This window comes from Eurosta solidaginis, chromosome 2 (assembly GCF_040869045.1).
Source record: "Eurosta solidaginis isolate ZX-2024a chromosome 2, ASM4086904v1, whole genome shotgun sequence".
Classification (NCBI taxonomy): domain Eukaryota; kingdom Metazoa; phylum Arthropoda; class Insecta; order Diptera; family Tephritidae; genus Eurosta; species Eurosta solidaginis.
This window is the reverse complement of record NC_090320.1, coordinates 59,915,797-59,940,799: the sequence shown is the minus strand read 5'-3', so window position 1 is coordinate 59,940,799 and position 25,003 is coordinate 59,915,797. Positions and strand designations below refer to the sequence as shown.

The window sequence follows — 25,003 nt, the reverse complement described above, 5'->3', positions numbered from 1 at the left end:
CGAGATTTTTGCCTTAATTGCTGCTTGACTGTCAATATAAAAGTTAACACGATTGCAGCTTAAGCTTTTCTCTTCCAGAGTTTCTACTGCTTTGGTTACGGCTAATATTCCCGCTTGGAAAACGCTAAAGTAATCCGGCAGCCTGTAGGATCTGCTTATTTCCGGATCAGCACAATATGCCGCTGACCATACTCCTTCCACTACTTTGGAACCATCTGTGTACACATGTATCGCCTCGTCCGCCATTTACGCACTCTTGCGTAATTTTAATTTTTTGAGGTAAGTTGTTTTTTGTGTGGCTTTCCACCAAACAAGAACTCCATAGTATAGAATAGGGCTTACAATCGCTGTAAAAACCCAATGAGAAAGAGAGGGTGATAAGCCCCACATGTACCCCAACATTCTTTTACATGCATAGAGTGCCGTTGAGGCCTTCTTGACCCTCTCCTCCACGTTGAGCTTCCATGACAGCTTACAGTCTAGGATGATTCCTAGATATTTTGTGCAAGGTTTCTCCCGTAAGGTCACCCCTCCTAACTTAGGCCTGGTCTAATTTGGGACCGTGTTAACAAGACCATATCCGTCTTTCTCCGCATTGACTTTCAACCCGAAATTAGATGCCCAGGTATGAATATCCCGAAGCGCCCGATCCATCAAAGAACTAATCGTTGGAATGCACTTTCCAATTATGACAATTGCAACGTCATCTGCGTAAGCAGTAGGTTTTACGGGTCTCTCATCGAATCGCCTGAGCAGTTGGTTGATGACCAGGATCCACAGCAGAGGTGATAGCACCCCTCCATGCGGCGTGCCACTGTCCACTGATTTCGTGGCCTCGTACAATCCCCATTGTGATGTAATCTTTCTGCATATCAACATGCAGCGGATCCCTCTGATTGAGGCAGGATGTACCTTAATGTAGTTAAGACCATTCATAATCGCCCATTTAGAAACATTATTGAAAGCCCCGGCAATGTCCCAGAAGACTCCTAGAGCATACTCCTTATATTACAGGGATTTCTCTATGCTTATTACCACCCTATGCAATGCAGTGTCTACCGACTTGCCTTTGGTGCACGCATGCTGTGTTGTGGAGAGCAGCTTTTCATCGACGTTGGACTTAATGTACACATCTATCATCCTCTCTCAAAGGTTAATTGTATGGAAGCCATGTACAAAAATAGCCAATTTTTTAAATATGTACCAGTGTCGTTGTTTGGGCCGAATGGTAAAGTAGACATTTATGCCATGATAGACGAAGGATCAGCTATATCCGTACTAGAAGACAACGTAGCCACGAAATTGGGCCTCAAGGGCCGTAAGCAGCCATTAACGTTACAATGCTATGGTCAAAAGTGTTCCACTGAAGAGTCTTCGAAAGTGAGCTTCGATATACGGGGTAAAGGTGCACTTGCGACGTACATCCTGCGAAATATATGTACTATTCGACTCGATTTGCCAACGCAATCTTTTAGCAAAGCGGAGTATAACCATTTTAATTTTTTTCCGTTAGAAGATTACCATCAAGCTAAACCATCGTTACTTTTGGGCCTAGACAATACATATTTAAGTGTGCCATCTACAACCGTGCAAGGTAACAGCGGAAGCCCAGTAGCCATTAACACGAAACTTGGGTGGATAGCATACGGTTCAACCCAAGCACCAACTACAACGCCTGTGGTGCTGCATATACGTGAGAAGCATAGCTTGTCATCGCTATATGAAATGGTCACTGAATATTTTGCCGCCGGCAATTTTGGTGTCCAAAATGAATCAACTAAGCTACTCGAGCCCGAAGATAATGAACAAGCACGTCATATGCTGGAAGACAACACGCGGCGCATTGGTAAGCGTCTCGAAAGCGGTTTGCTGTGGAAATGCGTTCCGCCAGCACTACCACACAGCTACGCTATGGAATACAGTCGCCTCTTGGGTATTGAGAACATAATGCGTTTGGATAAAGAGTTCGCCAGTGGTAATAAAGAAGCCAGACCAATATGCTCATAGATTTTTATGGCGTAATGGCGATTCCCATCAGCTAGTGCAGCACTACGTTATGACGTCAATGGTCTTTGGTGCGATTTGCTCACCGTGCATAGCAGAGTACGTGAAGAACAAAAACGCTGAGGATTTTCGCCTACAATACCCAGACACAGCTGCAGCAATCATTGATAGCCACTACTTAGACGACTTCGTATCCTGCTTTCACAACATAGAGGATGCAGATCGCACATGCAAAGAGGTCAAGTTTGTTCAACCAAACTTAACTACAACTCTAAAGCAATATCTCAACATGTAACGCGTGAAGGGCACAGTAGCTGCGAAAAAGTTCTGGGAATGTATTGGAATACGGCAACTGATTCATTCGAGTTTATATTCAAGTTTCATCGCATTTCAAAATCAGTACTAGATGAAGTACGTGCCCCGACAAAACGCGAACTTTTGAGCATTGTAATGTCAGTTTTTGACCCTTTCGGCCTTCTCGCCGATTTCTTGTTATTCGCCAAAATACTGATTCAAGAAGTTTGGAAGACTCGCATCGAATGGCATGAGCTATTGCCACATGAACTTCACCATAAATGGTTTGCTTGGTGGGGTGAGTTCAAACACATCGACGAGGTGAAGGTTGGCCGTTGTTACTCATCTTTGCTACAGTCACCGACATCCGTTCAGCTCCACATAATAGTAGACGCCAGTCAAGTTGCATTTGCTGCAGCTGGGTATTTTCGAGTCGCGAGCTCGCAAAATTGCGACGTTACCTTTATTGCCGGTAAAACCAGGGGCGCACCTCAAAAGTTTCCATCGGTGCCAAGACTGGAATTGCAAGCAGCTGTGCTAGGTGTCCGACTCGCCAAGCTCATATGTCAAGGTCATAGCATTCAGTCAGATCTCGTCACATTCTGGTCAGATTCGCAAACGGTACTGCAATGTATCAATTCAAAGGAAAGAAAGTTTAAGTCCTACGTAAGCCTTCGCATAGCAGAAATAATATCGTCATCCAAGCCTTCTCAATGGCGTTGGATACCAACCGACAAGAACACAACTGATATAGCAACTCGTCCGAAATGGCCACCTAAGGAGGAACAATGTAGTCCATGGCTGAGAGGTCCAAGTTTTCTGCGGGATTCATCTGATCTTTGGCCACGTACAACCTGTAGCCTCATGCCCGGCCATCTGAAAGAAGAATTGCAGCTGTGCCTCGTAGCACTTGTGGAGGTAAAAGAGTACTTATTGCAGTTGAATCGTTTTTCTTCTTTTCGCAGGTTAAAACGGGTGATCGCATGGGTGTATCGGGCTGCAAGTAAATTTACACGTCGCAAGCATGAAAACAACGACACTGCTCAGCTGAGTTCAGCATTGACAGCCTCCGAACTGAAGAAAGCCGAGAAATACATCGTCAGAGAAGTCCAACGTGAGGTTTACGCCGAAGAGTTTACACAGCTAGAAAAATCCAAACGCCTTTCCAAGCAAAGCACCATACGTGCATTGTCACCATACATAGACGACCAGACTGTTATGAGGTTACGCGGGCGCATAGACGAGGCTACAGTTTTGCCAGAAAAAGCTAGATAACCGATTTTGATGCCGGCCAAACACATCGTCTTACAGCTTATCATGCGTCAGTACTACGAAAAGTATCATCACTAGAATGCCTCAGTAATTTTGAATGAGGTTCGTCAAACATATTGGTTTCCTCACGCTAAATCGTTATTGAAAGTTGTGCAAAGGAGTTGTGCGCAATGCCGAATTGATAGAGCCACACCGAAACCGCCTCTAATGGGTCAACTGCCGGAAGACCGGGTCACGCCTTACGTCAGGCCCTTTGCATACACAGGGGTTGATCTATTCGACCCATTTAATGTGGCGATAGGTCGCCGCAGAGAGAAGAGATGGGCAGTCATATTCACGTGCCTCACCACCAGGGCTGCTCATTTAGAACTTGCGCACGACTTGTCTACAGATGCCTCTCTTTTAACCCTACGTAATTTTATCAACCGCCGCGGAACGCCAGTACGAATCCGCAGTGACAATGGTACGAATTTTATAGGCGCCCAGAGAGAGCTAAAAGAATCCGAACGCATCTTAGATTTTGAACGCATTTCTAACGACGTTGCCCAACGCGGAATAGATTGGAAATTCAATTTCCCTTCTAATCCTAGTTCTGGTGGCTGCTGGGAGCGCCTCATACAGATCGTAAAAAGACTTTTGCTCAAAATCATACGCGAAGAGGTGCCAAGAGAGGAGGCGCTACGCAGCGTACTTATAGAGATCGAAAACATATTGAACTCAAGACCATTAACCGATGTACTTTTGTCATCAGAGGAAGATTCTCCATCAGGAAGATTCTCACATCATTTTCTTTTGGGGTGTCCCAATTCGACGCAAACTCCACAACCAGTAGACGAAAAACTATGTTTGAAAAAGCAGTGGCGCATAGCTCAAAGTCTCAAAGATCGATTTTGGAAACAATGGAAGGAAGAAGTTGAGCCCTTAAAGGTGAATGACTTGGTGTTAATATGTGACGCAATGCAGCCGCGTAGCCAGTGGCAGAAAGGGCGAATTACACGAGTGTTTCCAGCCAAAGATGGTCAAGTACGTTTCGCTGAAGTTAAAACAGTGGGCGGGGTACTACGTCGTCCAGCTTCGAAACTGGCAGTTTTTAGATTAGATGGTGAATCCTGAGATGATTCACGGAGGGGCGGGGTGTAGGGGCACCCTGTACCTTTATGTTTTGAGTTTCACATCGCTGCATTCCTGCATTTCTGCAATGTCATTTTATACCAAGACGAAATACAAGTTTTTGCCGGCTCGCACATAACACCAATACATACATACATTAGATAGATATTTTGTGTACGATTACTTTTTGCGTAATACCAACGATCAGAGGCAAAATCATCATTGTCAAGAACAGCAGCCGACCAGCAAATACAATTTGGAAACTGCAACCCGCAACACGCAATCCGCATAACATTTGGAAATAAAAAACCGTGTCATTTATTGTTCAGTTTAATAGTTTTATGTGACTTTCATGTAGGGTGTTTAATGTCAAAATAAATATTAATTTAATGTTCTACAAAAGCTCTTAACTTCAATAGCCCGTATGCCTCTACACTTAGGTTAGGTTAGGTTGCGAGGGCTCAGCTGAACACTATGGTACCGGCACACTACTTAGGCCGCCAATGGGCCCATTGTAATACCCTATACGGTCTCAATGCCTAAAGCGGGGGTCCATGATGGGGGGTATTCTCTCCTCATTATGTAGATGGTATTCTGGGGACATAAAAAGACAGCCCGTGACGGTTCTGAGAGCAGTATTTTGGGAGGCATGTAGCTTCTTCCAGTGGGTAGTTTTTAGGCTTGGCGACCATATAGGGGACGCGTAGCACGCAAACGGCTGGCCTATTGCCTTGTATGTGGTAATGAGCGTTTCTTTGTCTTTTCCCCAAGTAATGTCAGCAAGGGATTTGAGGATTTTATTACGGCTCTGGATTTTCGGTACAGTTGCGTCTGCGCGCTCACCAAAACCTAGATCCTGATCAAACGTCACACCCAAGATTTTGGGGTGTAGGACGGTCGGTAGCGTAGTGCCATCGACGTGGATGTTCAAAATGGTCGACATTTGGGAGGGAGTTGCAAATAAGGTCGCGGAGGATTTAGTCGGTGATAATGCCAGGTTTCGCGAGGCGAAAAAACTGGAGGGATCAGGGAGGTAGCCGTTTACTCTGTTGCAAAGCTCATCGATCTTTGGGCCTGGGCCTGTAACTCCTTCTGGTGGCGAAGGTAGCTTAGATATGTAGAAATTAAACAAAAGTGGGGATAGGGCACCACCCTGTGGCACCCCTATTATCCCTCAGCGGGTTAGGGGGTCAGAATATACCCGCGGTAGGTATGCCTGTCGTAAGAGGCGACTAAAATACCACATTCAAGGGGCTTTGTAGCGCAACCCTTCAGGTTGCCAGCGCAATATATAGCTTCTCAAAACCCAGTTGTCAACCTCACCTATCCGCGGCGAATCCTGTTTCACTAACAGACGAAGCTCTGGGGACCCCAAGCTTCTCATGGAACTTGGGGGTGGGGAGGGAGGGAATGGCCTGAAGGTTTAATTTGGCCACATAAATCGTTTCCGAGATGGTCGGGCTAGCACCTTAATGGTGCTGTGGTACCGGAGCGTACCGGATCTGTATCCGGCAAAGGACCATCACATCGATAACACTCCCGAAAGCCTTCGGGGAGAAACCTTATCGCTACAACAACAACAACAGCAACCCCCTGTTTAATTGGTTTTGATGTTTCGTTTCTAAATTACACCGATGCCTGCCGACCACCCAGATAATTTGCCGTCCACCTTTTAAGACATGGGGGAAGGGTAGACCCTTCCAGGTCTTGTAGTAACGTGCCATGGTTGACCGTATCAAAAGCTTTTGATAGGTCTAGCGCAACGAGTACTGATCTATGGTGGGGGTTTTGATATAAACCGCAATTTATCTGGGTGCTGATGGCATTTAGCGCGGTGGTGGTGCTATGGAGTTTTCTGAAGCCATGCTGATGGCAGGCTAGCTGCAAATTTGCTTTGAAGTAGGGGAGCAAAATGGTTTCAAGCGTCTTGGCTACTGGCGATAGGAGAGATATCGGGCGATATGACTCTCATATGTTAGCTGGTTTCCCAGGCTTTAGTAGCGGGACCACCTTGGCCATTTTCCATTTTTCGGGTATGGCAAAAGTGGAAAGAGACAGGTTGAAGACATGTGCTAAATATTTGAAACCCTCTTTCACTAGGCTTTTAAGCATCGGCATGGCTATGGCGGCCACCGTGGTGTGATGGCAGCGTGCTCCGCCTATCACACCGTATGCCCTGGGTTCAACTCCCGGGCAAAGCAACATCAAAATTTTAGAAATAAGATTTTTCAATTAGAAAAAAATTGTTCTAAGCGGGGTCGCCCCTCGGCAGTGTCTGGCAAGCGCTCCGATTGTATTTCTGCCATGAAAAGCTCTCAGTGAAAACTCATCTGCCTTGCAGATGCCGTTCGGAGTCGGCATAAAACATGTAGGTCCCGTCCGGCCAATTTGTAGGGAAAAATCAAGAGGAGCACGACGCAAATTGGAAGAGAAGCTCGGCCTTAGATCTCTTCGGAGGTTATCGCGCCTTACATTTTTTTTTTTTTTTTTTTTATGGCTATGCCGTCTGGGCCCACTGCTTTGCATGGTTTAGCATGACCGATGGCATCATCAACCTCTTTGGCGGTGTTGGTAATTGGTGACGCGCTGAATTTATGTTTATGTGCGTGTCTCTTGGCCCTCCGCCTAACTTTGTCGACCGTAGAATGCATTATATATTGTCGGCAGAAAGCGCTCGCGCATTTTTTCGCATCCGACAGCAGTTTATCGCCAAAGGCGATGGAAATTTTGTCATTGTGCTTAGATGGATTCGATAGGGACTTTACGGTGGACCAAAGTTTACCTACACCGGCAGAGAGGTTACAACCACTTAGGAGCTCCTGTCATTTCGCCTGCTTGTGTTCATCCACAAGCAATCTGATGCGCTGGTTTATATCCCTTATTTGGGGGTCGCCGGGATTGAGCTGTCTTATAAGGTCACGTTCTCTCGCTAAACTTGCGGCCTCCGCCGGGAAGTGGGCCAAATTTCGGGAATTCTACCGGCAGGAATGAAACGAGCCCAAACGGATTCAATGACCTTGCGGAAAGCACGCTCCCCTTGGCGGGCATCAGTCGGGATAGGGAGGACAGCAAAGCGGTTGTCTGTAAAGGATTTGTCTTCGTTCCTTTTTATACCTTTCATGAAAATGAAATGGTATATTAATTTCGTCACGAACCCCAAAATTGGAAGTCCTTAAAGAAAATAGATAAACCCACCATTAAGTATACCGAAATAATCAGGTTGAAGAGCTGTGTTGATTTAGCCATGTCCGTCTGTCCGTCTGTCTGTTTGTTTGCAAACTAGTCCCTCAGTTTTTGAGATATCTTGTTAAAATTTGGTGGTCGGGTGTATTTGGGTGTCCGATTAGACATTTGTCGGAACCGGCCGGATCGGACCACTATAGCATATATCCTCCATACAAGCGATTTTTCAGAAAGAGGATTTTTGTATTATCTTACTCAATTTAACAGATTGAAGCTTCAAACTTCACCATATACTTTCGTATATAGCACGTATTGTTGCCTGAAAAAATTGATGAGATCGGTCTTATATATAGTATATATCCCCCACAACCGATTGTTCAGATAAGAAACTTTTCGTAATGACTGCCCTATTTTAAGAGCTAGAGGCTTCAAATTTCAACGAATGCTTACGTATATAGCATATAATGTTGTCTGAAAAAATCATACAGATCGGTGGTATATATAGTATATATATGGTGGTATATATAGTATATATATATATTTTCGCAATTTTAGCCCCATTTTAACAGCTAGAAGCTTCAAATTTCACCGAATGCTTACGTATATGGCATATATTGTTGTCTGAAAAAATCATATAGATCGGTTGTATATATAGAAATTATCTCATACAACCGATTGTTCAGATAAGAAACTTTTCGCAATTTCTACCCCATTTTAACAGCTATAAGCTTCAAATTTCACCGATTGCTTACGTATATAGTATATATTGTTGTGTCAGTGATATATATAATATATATATGATGGTATATATAGTATATATATAGCATATATATATATTTTGTTTTTTTGCGATTTTGGCCCCATTTTAACAGCTAGAAGCTTCAAATTTCACCAAATGCTTACGTGTATAGCATATATTGATGTCTGAAAAAATCATTGAGATCGGTGGTATACATAGTATATATCTCATACAACCGATTGTTCAGATAAGAAACTTTGCGCAATTTCTGCCCGTTTTAACAGCTAGAAGCTTCAAATTTCACCAAATGCTTACGTATATAGCATATATTGTTGTCTGAAAAAATCATAGAGATCGGTGGTATATATATTATATACTTCATATAAACTGTCATCTTTGCCCCTTTTTTACAGATAGAAGCTTCAAAATTCAACAAATTTCATCAAATAGTTACGTTTGCGTCATATATTTTTGAAATACGTGATTCGTAGTCATAGTTTTTACATTCAGATCACAAAAAACGTGAAGCTTTGCATCCTCACACAAAGTATCTACCTATTTTTTATTTTATATTTATCTTAAAAATCGTTTAGAGATGTTCAAATTTCACCAAATGTTTACGTGTATAGCATATATTGTTGTCTGAAAAAACCATAGAGACCGGTGGTATATATAATTTCATACAACCGATTGTTCAGATAAGAAACTTTGCGCAATTTCTTCCCCACTTTAACAGCTAGACGCTTCAAATTTCACCAAATGCTTACGTGTATAGTATATATTGTTGTCTGAAAAAATCATTGAGATCGGTGGTATATATAGTATATATCTCATACAACCGATTGTTCAGATAAGAAACTTTGCGCAATTTCTGCCCCATTTTAACAGCAAGAAGCTTCAAAGCTTCAAATTTCACCAAATGCTTACGTATATAGCATATATTGTTGTCTGAAAAAATCATAGAGATCGGTGGTACATATATTATATACTCCATATAAACTGTATTTTTTTGCCCCTTTTTTACGGCTAGAAGCTTCAAAATTCATAAAATTTCATGAAATAGTTACGTTTACGTCATATATTGTTGAAATACGTGATTCGTAGTCATAGTTTTTACAAGCAGACCACAAAAAACCTGAAACTTTGTTTCGCACACAAAGTACCTACCTATTTTTATACCTTTCATGAAAATGAAATGGTATATTAATTTCTTCACGAAACCCAAAATTGTAAGTCCTTAAAGGAAAACAGATAGACCCACCATTAAGTATACCGAAATAATCAGGTTGAAGAGCTGAGTTGATTTAGCCATGTCCGTCTGTCTGTTTGTATGCAAACTAGTCCCTCAATTTTTGAGATATCTTGATAAAATTTGGTGAGCGGGTGTATTTGAGTGTCCGATTAGACATTTGTCGGAACTGGCCGGATCGGACCACTATAGCATATATCCTCCATACAACCGATTTTTCAGAAAAAGAGGATTTTTGTAATATCTTACTTAATTTAACAGATTGAAGCTTCAAACTTCACCATATACTTTCGTATATTGCACATATTGTTGCCTGAAAAAATTGATGAGATCGGTCGGATATATAGTATATATCCCCACAACCGATTGTTCAGATAAGAAACTTTTCGTAATTACTGCGCTATTTTAAGAGCTAGAGGTGTCAAATTTCAACGAATGCTTACGTATATAGCATATATTGTTGTCTGAAAAAATCATACAGATCGGTGGTATATATAGTATATATGGTGGTATATATAGTATATATATATATTTTCGCAATTTTAGCCCCATTTTAACAGCTACAAGCTAGTATATATCTCATACAACCGATTGTTCAGATAAGAAACTTTTCGCAATTTCTACCCCATTTTAACAGCTATAAGCTTCAAATTTCACCAATTGCTTACGTATATAGTGTAACGAATGTTAGCAGCACTGAGCGATGCTATCATCTCTAAGCCGATGCTAAGCAGTGGCGTGAATTCACATCCATAGATCAATCATTATGTATCTACATAAACGAAACAATAATTGCGTCTACACATATGTACCATGTACGTATACGAACAGCGGAGAATCAATGCACAAACACATGCATACATCTGAGATACTCCTGAAAGTATGCAATGAGAGAAGCTAAAATCGTGCAATTGTAGTTACAGCTGAGAAGTTTGAGAGCTGATGGACTAGTAGATTCTGGAAGCGCCTAGAAGATGCGAACGTTGAAATCAAAGAGTATAAAAGGCAACAAGTGTAGAGGCGATGGAATTCAGTTTGATTTGAGATTTCGCTTAAGACGCTATCTAGCGAGCCAGAGCAGTATTGTTTTGAATAGTAGTTTCATTAAGCTATCAATCAGTGTGGTTATTAAGCAAGCTATTCGTTGCACAGCTTGAGTGTTATTGTGAAGTACTTTAATAAAAGCCATTTTGCATTATTACATATTGGAGTTATTTATTCAGCAGTTTAGTGATACGAACTTAGCAAAAGGGCAAATAAGAGGATTTGCAGGAAATTCGTTACAGTATATATATATATATTTTCGCAATTTTAGCCCCATTAGTCATAGTTTTTACATGCAGACCACAAAATAGGTGAAGCTTTGCATCCTCACACAAAGTACCTACCTATTTTTATACCTTTCAATGGTATATTGATTTCGTCACGAAACCCAAAATTGTAAGTCCTTAAAGGAAAATAGATAGACCCACCATTAAGTATACCGAAATAATCAGGTTGAAGAGCTGAGTTGATTTAGCCATGTCCGTCTGTCCGTATGTTTGTTTGTATGCAAACTAGTCCCTCAATTTTTGAGATATCTTGATAAAATTTGGTGAGAGGGTGTATTTGGGTGTCCGATTAGACATTTGTCGGAACCGGCCTGATCGGACCACTATAGCATATATCCTCCATACAACCGATTTTCAGAAAAAGAGGATTTTTGTAATATCTTACTCAATTTAACAGATTGGAGCTTCAAACTTCACCATATTTTAGGCCCACCATTAAGTATACCGAAATAATCAGGTTGAAGAGCTGAGTTGATTTAGCCATGTCCGTCTGTCCGTCTGTCCGCCTGTCTGTTTGTATGCAAACTAGTCCCCCAATTTTTGAGATATCTTGATAAAATTTGGTGATCGGGTGTATTTGGGTGTCCGATTAGACATTTGTCGGAAACGGCCGGATAGGACCACTATAGCATATATCCTCCATAAAACCGATTTTTCAGAAAGAGGATTTTTGTAATATTTTACTCAATTTAACAGATTGAAGCTTCAAACTTCACCATATACTTTCGTATATTGCACATATTGTTGCCTGAAAAAATTTATGAGATCGGTCGTATATATAGTATATATCCCCCACAACCGATTATTCAGATAATAAACTTTTCGTAATTACTGCCCTATTTTAAGAGCTAGAGACTTCAAATTTCAACGAATGCTTACGTATATAGCATATATTGTTGTCTGAAAAAATCATACAGATCGGTGGTATATATAGTATATATATATTTTCGCAATTTTAGCCCCATTTTAACAGCTAGAAGCTAGTATATATCTCATACAACCGATTGTTCAGATAAGAAACTTTTCGCAATTACTACCCCATTTTAACAGCTATAAGCTTCAAATTTCACCGATTGCTTTCGTATATATTATATATTGTTGTGTTAAAAAATCATAGATATCGGTGATATATATAATATATATATGATGGTATATATAGTATATATATATATTTTTTTTTTTTGCGATTTCGGCCCCATTTTAACAGCTAGAAGCTTCAACTTTCACCAAATGCTTACGTGTACAGCATATATTGATGTCTGAAAAAATCATTGAGATCGGTGGTATACATAGTATATATCTCATACAACCGATTGTTCAGATAAGAAACTTTGCGCAATTTCTGCCCCACTTTAACAGCAAGAAGCTTCAAAGCTTCAAATTTCACCAAAAGCTTACGTGTATAGCATATATTGATGTCTGAAAAAATCATTGAGATCGGTGGTATACATAGTATATATCTCATACAACCGATTGTTCAGATAAGAAACTTTGCGCAATTTCTGCCCATTTTAACAGCAAGAAGCTTCAAAGCTTCAAATTTCACCAAATGCTTACGTATATAGCATATATTGTTGTCTGAAAAAATCATAGAGATCGGTGGTATATATATTATATATTCATATAAACTGTCATTCTTGCCTTTTTTTTACGGATAGAAGCTTCAAAATTCATCAAATTTCATCAAATAGTTACGTTTACGTCATATATTTTTGAAATACGTGATTCGTAGTCATAGTTTTTACATTCAGACCACAAAAAACGTGAAACTTTGCATCCTCACACAAAGTACCTACCTGTTTTTCATTTTATATTTATCTTAAAAATCGTTTAGATATGTTCAAATTTCACCAAATGTTTACGTGTATAGTATATATTGTTGTCTGAAAAAATCATAGAGACCGGTGGTATATATAATCTCATACAACCGATTGTTCAGATAAGAAACTTTGCGCAAGTTCCATTTTAACAGCTAGAAGCTTCAAATTTCACCAAATGCTTACGTGTATAGTATATATTGTTGTCTGAAAAAATCATTGAGATCGGTGGTATATATAGTATATCTGATACAACCGATTGTTCAGATAAGAAACTTTCCGCAATTTCTGCCCCATTTTAACAGCTAGAAGCTTCAAATTTCACCAAATGCTTGCGTATATAGAATATATTGTTGTCTGAAAAAATCATAGAGATCGGTGGTACATATATTATATACCCCATATAAACTGCATTTTTTTGCCCCTTTTTTACGGCTAGAAGCTTCAAAATTCATAAAATTTCATCAAATAGTTACGTTTACGTCATATATTGTTGAAATACGTGATTCATAGTCATAGCTTTTACACGCAGACCACAAAAAACCTGAAACTTTGCATCCTCACACAAAGTACCTACCTATTTTTTATTTTATATTTATCTTAAAAATCGTTTAGGTATGTAGATCTGTTCACTATATATTTCTTATCTTATACATCCGATTATTCGGAGACTAAGAACGGGATAAGATTATTTTTCAGCCCCATTCATGAAAGGTGTGAAGTCTTCGGCACAGCCGAAGACAGTGCCGTCCTTACTTGTTTAAAGTTAATGAAAGTGCGTTTTTCTGTGACGATGAAGTCGGCGGAACGCTCGAGCGAAATAAGTATAGGCAGGTGGTCGGAGTCAATGTTACCATCGGCTGCCAGTTGACGCAGTTTACGAGTTCTGCGCTCACGATTGAAATATTCGGCGAACTGTGACAGCTTCCTACCATACGTGTGGGCGCGTCTCCGTTTATTGTGCAGAACGTCGTTTCTTCTATTTGATCCGCCAACATCTCACCCCTACTGTCCACCCGCAAGTTTGAATGCCATAGATCATGCTGGGCATTGAATTCGCCTAAGATAATGCGATTGTTGCCAGTGAGTAAGGCGCTGATATTAGGGCGGTATCCACTGGGGCAACAGGTGGCAGGAGGGATGCAGATGTTGATGATTTCTAGGTTTGCATCGCCTGACCGGACAGATAATCCTTGACGTTCTAAGACACTGTCCCTGCGGTCGATGTCGGGATCAAATATATGATATTGCACAGAGTGGTGTATGACAAACGCGAGGCCGCCTCCATTTCCCTCTCGCGATCTTTTCTGTGGACATTATACCCAGAACAGGTCTGCAATGCAGATCTTGCTGTGAGTTTAGTCTCTTGGATTGCAGTAATGCGGATGTTGTGCCGCTTCATGAAATCGACTGTCTCCGTGATCTTCCCAGTTAATCCATTACAGTTTATCTGCAGAATTCTGAAGTGCATAGGGGGAGACGTCGTCACTTTGGGAGTAAGTGACGGGTGACTAAGCCTGGGTTGTGGAAGGCCAGGACGCGACTGCTGTTGTGGCCCTGGGACTGGACGTCCTTGGGTAAGCATTGGGATACCCGGTGTATTTGGGTATGCGGCCTGGCAACATGGCGCAATGAAACTCGTCGGGGGGTTGCCGTCGCGGAGACCAAAGCATCTAGGAAAGTGGCACCGTCCTTGGCAGGAGCTGCATTGGGCGGATGTCGCAAACAGATATATTCTGTGCTGGCAGACGGTGCAAAAGGAGGTAGGGACTAAGAGTCTGTTTCCCTGACCTACACAATTGCTGCCGGAAAAGAGGGGGGGAGAAGACGGGGGCAGGTGCTGATGCTCGGCATTGCTCCCGACTCTACTACGGAGATTGTAGGTATCAGTGGCAGCAGCCGTGTGAGTTGGTGGCGCCGCGGGGCGCGAGCAGCAGCGGGTACTTGTTGTGGCTTGCTGAGCAGCGGGGCTGCTGGAAGGTAGCGGGGGGGGGGGGGGCGCTAAGGCGCAGACTACGCGACGTCCTAGGGCGTGAACAGCAAGGAGCTACAAAAGATTTATAGAAGTTACGTGGACGTCTGGTTTTGGGATCCAGCCCAGAACAACCTGTCCGATGCAACCATCCCTTACACGAGACATACTGACAAGAGTATGACCGTCCTAAAAATATTCTTTTCCGGCAGATTTAGCAAAACCATTTCTCAGGACCGGGGTCTGGAGACGGACCCGGATTGGGTTCGATACCTTCCCGGAGCAAGAGAATATGGAGCAGTCCCGCTTCAAGGAGCTGCTGGGAGGATGACAATTTGTGGGAGGGACGCAAGAAATTAAATGGGGTTACACTGAAATGGCAGTCCTTGGTCGGTAAAAATCCCGAGTCGCTCCGGTACATAGAACCGACGGCTTTGGGAAGCGCCTAAAGCGGGTCGAACCACTTTGTGGAATTTATATATTTTGCTAGAACCTTGCCTTCATAACTAGAGACCCCAGCAAGGTCATGTAGAAAAGGTTTACCCTGGATGGCCAACTTACGCCTACTAAGCGCTGGACACTGACAGAAAAGGTGCTGGACACTCTCCTCCTCTTCTGTACAATCTACAGCTGCGACAATAGTCGAAGGTCATTACCCTCATTCTAGCACCATGCGTGCCTATTAAACAATGTCCTGTTAGAACCCTTATCAGGGACGATAGAACTGATCTGTTTAAAATCAGAAGCGCTCTTGTGCGCCCCTTGTCATATGAGGGCCAGGTTAGCCTGGATGTCTCACACGACGATGTGGGTGACCATAGTCCATTTGCATTTCTTATAGTGCTTGTGTTCACACGAAGCCTGAAAGTGGCCATGGGTATACCTACCGAATCATTTCCCGGAAGGATATGGTCGGTGGTGCCTCTTCTGGCCAGCTCGTCTGCTTTGCAGTTGCCTTCAATATCCCTGTGCCCAGGTACCCATATAAGGCTGATACTGAAGTGCTGAGCCATCTCGTTAAGAGATCTGCGGCATTCAGTGACCGACTTTGCGTTGTCGACGAATGAGTCCAGGGCCTTTAATGCGGCCTGGCTGTCTGAAAAAAAAACACCTGTTTACCATCCTTAGGCATAGACTCGAGAAGATTCACAGCCCTGTGTATTGCCAGCATTTCCGCTTGGTAAACACTACAGTGATCTGGTAGGCGAAAAGAGACCTCTAGACCCAGATTCGGTGAAAAGAGGCTTGCTCCCACCTTCCCATGAAGTGAATGTGTTGATGACACCCGGTACCGTATGTTGTCTGGTATTCCAGTCTTGTTGCGATGGTATATATATACTATGTTTTTAACGTAAACGTTCTTTGGCGTACAGTAGTCAGTGCGTACCGGTATTGGGACTGGTCCGTTCGTGCTCAGGATTGTTGCGTGTCCACTAGATCCATTTGACCAGAGACCTGTTTCCCTTATGCGTAGAGCGGCGATGACCGCTATTTCCTTCGCCACCAGGTCAAGAGGTGGAAGGTATAGCATTGTGTTGAGTGCTTCAGACGGAGTGGAGCCGATAGCCCTGGTAATGCAGAGCTACGAACTGCGTTGCACCTTTTGAAGCATTTTGAGTTAGGTACTTTTAGCTAGCGCAGGCCACCAGACCAAGGCGTCATAAAGAAGAATCGGGCGCACAATGGCTGTGTAAATCCAGTAGGCCACCTTAGGAGAGAACACCCAGGAGGTGCCAATTGCCCTTTTGCAGGTGAACAGCGCTGCTGCTGCCTTCGTGGAACGCTCCATTATATGGTCACTCCATAATAGCTTCCTTCCAAATACTTGACAGTTTTTGATGTTGCATATTTGCAATGACGTAGCCAATGCAGAGCCGTATGTATATTTTATTCGCGTATTGTAAAAAATATACTACAAGTTTGCAATGCAAAGATGCTAGACACAAAATCCTGGATCCTGCTAGATGCACAAAGGCCGGAACTCCCTTATTGATTTAAATTAAAAAAAAAAACACTTTATCTGTAATCGTTGCATTTAATTATATTATATAATTAATAATAATTAATTATATTTTCAATAAAAATTTCATACCGTAATTAACATCTTTATCACTGGAATGTGGCGCCCTTTTTACGATAAACTTCCAACATAACGTCTGTAAATATGCATATTCAGCTATAGATATATATGTATATACGAGCTGCATAAATATGTTTAAATATATGTATTTTATACATTAGAGTGGCTAGCTTTTTTGGTTAACTTAACTGAAATATTCTAATCAGACCTGTTAAATAATGATTACTGATGGTAATGATTGGCCGTTCCATTGATTATTTTCTTTAAACTCCATTTAATGATTACTTGCCATTATTTTCTATTATTTTAATGATTACTTTTCAATTGATTAAACAAATAATCAAAAAAAAAAATCATGATTTTTGACGGTTGTTGAAAAAAGTCAAATAAAATCAAAAGTAATAAAAAAGAAAAAAAACGTAAAAATAATCAAAAGTAATTGATTATTATTGATTTTTTTTGATTTTTTTAAATTATTTTTGATTATTTTTCCGCTTTATTAAAAGAAAAATTCTCGTTTGTACATACAAGTACATTTTAGGGATGCAATAGTAAATTGTCAGCGCTTATCGAGGCGAATATATACATGCAACATATAGGGCGAATAGTATATGAGCGTTGATTCAAAAATATTCTCAGGTAAGTATATACACATGTGCATTATTTGCTACACTCATTATATAAAATAATAATGGTTTCATCCTTTGTCAAGCCAATTTTGTTTTGTATCCGAAATTAATATATCCGCTATTTTGGATTAAATTATGGCTATGCACTGATTTTTTTGTAATCAAAGTTTATCATATTGTTCGCTTCATTTTAGTAATATTGGTTTCATATCATCGCCACTATGTGAGTGTTCCTCGTACCATTTAGAGAACTTTATCATAAATAAGCATTTTTTTCGTTAATATCTTTTGAACGACTCAACATTTTTGCTTTCCGCCTTCGGATTATTAATACTGAGGTCAAACCAAGTCTTTTAGGGCACGTATCAGGAGTCGACCGCTGTTATAGACTTTTACAATGTATATATATATATATATATATATTCTTGGAAAATTCCAACCATGTCGAAAAAATAATGTATGATAGGTAAAAAAATGTGTTTGGAATTTCCATTGTTAGTAATAAAAATATGGATCACTATGCAAAACTTAAAATTTAAAGGGAAATATCCTAGCCATAATCCTAAGGAAATAAAAAGAAGTTTCAATCTAATGTATATGGACATATGCTAATTTTATCTGGGATATAACAACCTTTGGTTAGACAACTGATATGATGATGAAAGACAACTTAAGAGGATCGCTCCAGTTAGAAGTGAAGCTATCAACCTAAGTAGTGTTACTCATACATATTGTTTCAGCATATGGTTTTGTCGTAAAACAATACACACTCCACCGCAATACATCGGATACATCTATAGACACGATAATTTGTAGGTGGGTATGTACATATGTACCCATATGCCTCGATAAGCGCTTACGATTTACTATTGCATCCTAAAATGTACTTGTATGTAGAAATTATCCCGTGCATGCAACAAACGAGAATTTTTCTTTCAACAAAGCGGAAAAAACATAAAAAAATAAATAAAATAAAAAAAAATTTAAAAAAAAAATAAAAGAAAAAAAAATTATCGAAAAAATCAAAAATAATCAAAACTTACTTCTACTTTTGATTATTTTTTGATTTTTTTCAATAATCGGAAAAAATCATGATTTTTTTTTTTGATTTTTTTCTAATGGTAATTAATTAGTAATTGCTTTTTTCGGAAAACAATTGAAATAATCATTGGCCATTAAAATAGGCATCTAATTAATTGATTACTAATGCTAATTCAAATTTAACAGGTCTGATTCTAATGGTCTTGGTGAAAATTGACAAGACAAATTTTTGTAAGGCAGCTATTTAGCTTATGACATTAGCAGATTTTCAGGGATTTGCCTGTGTAGATGAATACCCCAAATATCTTGGAACGTATTTAACGCATAAAATGTTGGATCGTGTGAAAAAGTTCACCCTGGTCAAAGTATCCTTATAAGTAGCTACAGAACATCCCTTTGATGGTGAACAACTTTTTTATTGTCGGTTTAAGGGCTTGCAGGCATGCAATCGGCAGCGTGATCTGTTTTGAAAACGTCTAATGTAAACCAATTCAAACCAAATCGCCTCGTACGTTGCTGCTTGGGATTCGCCAGATAAACGCAACAAAAGGTTTCCAATAATGACGACATAATGAAGACGATCATCGTAAAGGCCGTTTTAAGGCCTGCGATTTGAGGAAATGCACTTGGAAAGTCCAGTTCTTTAATAGAAATGGTGTCTATGTTCGGTTGGTTAGCAAAAGCCAAAACGCATCTCACTGCTTTCAAAGAGTAGCGATGGTTGGGTTAAGCAAATATGGCCATTACATCTTGCGTCGTCTGCTCTCTTAGTTGTGGTGAAAAAGAGACTTCGTCGACGAGTTGTCGTTCACACATGTGGATAGGTGTCTCCCTATAATCCGCATAAAGGCATACTTCTTCAAATATTTCATTCAGCTGAGCCCACATGCCGACGAAGGAGAAGGACAATGTGAAAAAAAAAAATATCTTAAAGTATCACATTTAGGGTGCTTCACTTGAAAACAATTGGCTTTATTGTAACAGAATCATTTTTTTTATAAAATGTAAACTGGATGGTTTTTTGAAATGGCATCGAATATGTGTTTCATGCAATGCAAATTTTATGAACGAGTTTTATGTATATGAACGCAAAGGAGGTATGAAATGTCTATATTCAGGGGCATTAAATCCCTACGTTGAACTGGAAGGTAAATTATGTGAGGAACATAGCCTGGACAAATTCAGGCTAATGCTCTAGAACTCCCATGTTTGCTCGGAAAATTTACATTCTATAGATAGCAAGTTGTTAATTGTATGATTTAAGCACAAGGCCGGATTTTTTCTCTCGACCGGAGCTAAGTTCCAAAAACACCCGTAATTCCTAATCTTCTCATTTCAAATCATGAATAAACATGTCAAATGGTAGCAAGAGAACGTTAGAAATGGGCGCTTCATTCCATTTACTGAAAAAACTAATGCACAATGTCATTCAATAAAAACTCTAATTTTCATATGGAACATATACATATGTAATAAAGGAACCTGCACCATAGGTTTTAGGTACTTCTGCAAATATTGCTTATATCGGAAGCCTTACAGAGGGGAGGGGGTCGTCTTGCTCCGCCCAACACACCGAAGGTTTTGGCTTCAAGTCCGGTGCGAAGCCCAATCAAAACTTTAGAAAACATTTTTTTTAATTAGAAAAGTTTTTATAAGCGTGTTTGGGGGGTTTGACAAACACTCCGAGTGTATTTCTAGTATGAAACGCCTCTCAATCAAAATTCATCTGCCTTGCAGCTGCTGTGCGGAGTTGAAAAAAAAAAACATTTACATAGCTCCCTCCCCCTAATTGGAAGAGAAGCTCGGTCTAAATCCTCAAGCATGTTTTAGCCCATTTCAACCAAGTATGAAAGAAAAGCAAGTGCATAGGCCGTAAATATTGTACAAAGGGCGACGATAATAAAACGACTACCCCAGCGGGTAAAGGGGGCTTAGAATATACCCGCGGTAGGTATGCCTGTCTTAAGAGACGACTAAAATACCAAATTGATTCAAGGGGTTGTGTAGCGCAACGCTCTCAAGGGGTTGCCAGCGCAATATATGTACATATAGAATCCTGTTTCATTAACAGTCAAGCTTCCGGTGACACCGAACACCTGATGTATTTAGGGGGTGGGAGGGCGGTATGGCCTAGAAGGTTGGATGTTGTCATACCAAATAGTTCCCGGGATGGTCGGGCTGGTGCCTTAATGGTGCTTGTTACCGGAACGTAGCCGGGTGTGCATCCGGCGAAGGACCATCAACATCGATAACACTCACCAAGGCATTCGGGGAGGGTCCTTATCGCTACAACAAACACAACAACAACAACAACATAATAAAACGACTCATCACAAAAACCAGTCTGTCTGCGAAACATACCACGCCTTCCAAGGAACAGTGATACAGATCCCGATAGAAAATTTAATATGCAAATGCAACAATGTGATCCATCCAGTGTCTATTGGAACACGGGGATTAATACCGTATTGGGCAGAAAAGTAGATTTTATGGGGGAGGGATTGAAATCTTCATGCAAGATTAAATTTGTATACCCTTTTATCTAAAAAATTGTAATAGGGCGAATCTTAGGCCACAGGTAATGCTAGTATTATTAATTTAATTTATAAGTGCCACCCTAATGTAGATACATATGTACATACATATAATTTTATACACTGCATCTCTAATAAATTACCATAAACTTAAGCATTATTTATACCGTTTCTAAATATGTATCTTTGGCTAATATATACTCGTCATGCGGGTTTTCAACTTTTCGACGCAGTACGTGCAGCATTCGCTCGTTTCTCTGCTATCCAATTTTCAATCTCTTGTCTTAATTCATTATTCGGTTGTATCTTGTCCATTGTGAGTGGAGCACGATTGAATGGATCTGTTTGGTCACTTAGTAGGTGCCGCGCTATGGTCGAACGATCTACTGTTACTTTGGAACTAGGCAACGTCACAGGATCGGTCATTAGTGTGGACATTATTGGATCTAAATATTCCTCTGGTGCATCAGCCATAAATTCCTGTTCTTCACGATATTGCACTTCCATACGTAGCACTTTAGCAGCAAAATCACTTATTTCACCAATTAATTGCCCACCACCAATACGTATAAGTATATTTTCGGCATAAGTAAATAATTGCGAACTATATGAACGTCCATCTTGTGATACGGCCAAACAAAATTGATCGCTGCTACTCAAATTAATGTATATACGACAAATTTCTAAAACTGTTTGTGCTGGATCAAATTCAAATTCCTTTTTATCTCTTACTTTGAAACGTTCTTTTTGTGGACCGACTAAATTCAAAAGGAAATAATTCAACATAGCAGCAATACGATCTACCATGCTGTTGTGGCAAAAAATACTCTTAATTTCGGATGTGAGCAATTTTAAAATGTTAATTGTATCGCGTCCGAGTATATTGTCGATACGTGCAATCATACCCAAATGATGTAGACTAGATAACTGTTGTTGGCGATCGTTTTGTGAGAGTGCATCCCATTCACCACGCGCCTGTGCCTCTTGCAGTTGACGTATTTGCTCCAAATTTGAAAGTGATTCATCTAAGAGAAAATAATGGATATTAATGTCAAGAAAATGTAAGGAATCCGAGTTAGGGTGAATGCAAACATATCTGTGATCATAAGCAATAGGAGAAAGCCACGGTTGGCACAGTATGAATCGTACATCTTATGTATAAAAGGAAAGCCTAAATTGTGTGTTAGTTGGTCGCCGGTGTTTGAAGAGATGCGCCGGTCGATTTTGTTTAAACTTTCACATAAGTTGCGTATACCTCACGCGGTGGTTTGCATATAGGTTTGATTGCGATCGACGCACAGGGTCTCGAGATATAGGCCAAAACGTAGATCAGGGTAACACTAGGATGTGGTCGCTTCCCAAGGCAGTCTTCACGGACCCAGAACACCATCTATATAATGAGGCGAGAATATTCCCATCAGGCAGAGAAATGAGATGCTAACCAAACAGTTCCTGTTGAATACCCAGAAACTGGGCATCCTAACAGACATCTAATTGATGAGCCAACGCCGCCTAGGGGAGCAAGGAGTCATCTCCGTAAGCATTATGAGGAAATACGGCACCTGAGAACTCAGCCGTATGAAGCAAAAAAAACACAAGCAGGTCCTCAGTGAACTCCACAAACAGGCGTCGGACCTTTATGCCAGGAATTGCCCGGTGAATCCAGTACTCAAAGAACAGTACCCAAAACTTGCGGAAGAGGAACGCATGCTCCCCAGGGAAACGCGAGTCACTCTAGCTCAACTTCGTTCTGGATACTGTAACAGGCTAAACTCTTACCTATCCAGAATCAACCCCGACATACAAAATTTATGCCCCGCTTGCTATGTGTCCCCACATGACACCAACCATCTCTTTAATTGTAATGTGGAACCAACGCCTCTAACACCCCTTTCATTATGGTCCACCCCTGTTGATACAGCAAGTTTCCTTGGACTCCCGTTAGAGGATATTGATGAAAATTTGTGATCGGTCGCAGCTATTAGGTGGGGCGAAGCACTGCTACAACACAACAACAACTGGGATGTAGTTTTACATTATGGGTATAAAATTGAAGCTGTTGATGTGTGCTTTAGTACAGAGTAAGTTGTATGCCCTTGGGGCCAAAACGTGGACCCTGATACCCCTAGACCGTGTGTGTAATATGGATATCAAATGAAAGCTGTTGCTGAGAGCTTTAAAGTAATTTTCATTGTGATATTCGATTCAGTCGCATCAACCTAGCAAAACTGATAAACATGCATGCGAAGCCGAAATTAAGACATTAATTAAAAATACCCACATACCTATTTACATACGTCCTATTCGATTTGCCCAAAATTTGGTATATAAATTTGCCTACATTAGTATTTACGATCCTTTTTTCGAGGAAGTAGACCAGACACGGACTGGGACCGGGATTAGGACTAGGACTGGGACTGAGACTCGGAGTGGGAGTGGGACTCGGAATGGGACTGGAACAAAATACATACCACCCTCTGGGACTGGAAATAAGGGATGAAGAAGAATGAGAAGAACTTGAGAGAAGAGAAAAGAGAGGAGACTGAGAAAGAGATATAATGGGACGAAGATAGAGATAGATGAAGGGAAAAAGACGGAGGGTGGAGTGAATAAAAGGATTAGGAAAAAGTGAAGAGGGGGAGGGCAGAGTTAGACGGAAAAACCTTATTAAAATGTATGCAGATAGCCCAAATTTAGGGCAGAACAACGTCTGCCGAGTCTGCTAGTACATTTATAAAATAACGTATTTAGTACATTAATATTGTGCGGTACACGTCCAAACAAAAATAGAAAGTTGTTTTCAAAATACTTGTGTATGTGTGGGAAAAATCGAAAATAAGTATGCGCTTTGTACACACAGAGAAAAAACAATTGTAAATCGAACAAAGTTGATTTAGTTAAAGAATTTTGTATGGGGCCCAAGAAACTTGTACATCCTACCAAAGTACTTACACAATTTATGCTCGACAATGGAAACAAAGCTTAGGCAATTTATTACCTAATTTAGTTATTATTTATTAAGATGATGAAAAAAAAAAAATATTTAGGAAAGGTTGAGTTTGCATGTATTTAAGGAAATCAACGTGTTGGCCATTTCGGAAAGATCCGGGTTTTTTGCCTCATGATCTCGCAGACCGTTCAAAAATTTTCAGGAATAGCTTCTTGCTGAGGGATTGTCCCTCGTTCGCTTACTCCAGAGAGACTTCGAACCTAACCCCGGTCTATGGAATTGGTACTGCTGCGTCTGCTGAAAAGAAATAGAGATACATAAAATAGTCACACTTTTGTCTGTATATCTTTCATTTTGGGTGCCTTTCATGGGGGTGTTTGCGCCTTGCACTCACTGGCGTCACCCCAAACCGTCGACTCGTAGGTGTTTTTACACCCTCCCTCCCTCATGTAGGGGCGGAGCCTCCTCGTGGTGGCACCTGGTAACGCTTCGGCGGCTAATTCGAGCGGCGACCTCTCTTCCCACTCCCCTTAAACCCTATTTTCCCTTCTTCCTTTTCCTTTTTCTCTCCCCTTATCCTTAATGGGCTGGATCAAGGTGTTATACGACCCGTGCCGAGGATCAGCCTGGCTGGGGGCCCAAAAATAGCCCAGTCGTTAAAGGAGTGCATCGAATACCGGGCGACCTTCGATGCTATTAAGCCTTACCCGGACATCGCGGATCTCTGTCCGGGTGGACCTTTCCCCTTCTCCGCTACTCGTGGCCCACGAGTCGTGGGTTTTAAGTATGGAGGAAAAA

At 40.9% G+C, this 25,003-nt stretch overlaps 1 protein-coding gene across 3 annotated transcripts in view; it reads right to left on the bottom strand.

Moving 5' to 3' along the window:
* Positions 1-16,993: 16,993 nt before the first annotated feature.
* The window catches only part of Ube4A (Ubiquitination factor E4A), a 64,865-nt gene continuing 56,855 nt past the window's right edge, over positions 16,994-25,003 (bottom strand). Inside the window, exons 4-5 of one of the 3 annotated variants that reach the window (XM_067765539.1) lie at positions 21,423-22,280; positions 16,994-17,127 (exon numbers count right to left, since the gene is read on the bottom strand). In XM_067765539.1, the coding sequence (XP_067621640.1) occupies positions 21,472-22,280 (809 nt within the window). In that variant the 3' untranslated portion in view covers positions 16,994-17,127; positions 21,423-21,471. Of the gene's footprint in view, positions 22,281-25,003 lie in introns of all 3 variants that reach the window. The other 2 variants (XR_010949497.1, XM_067765538.1) reach the window with 2 other exon arrangements.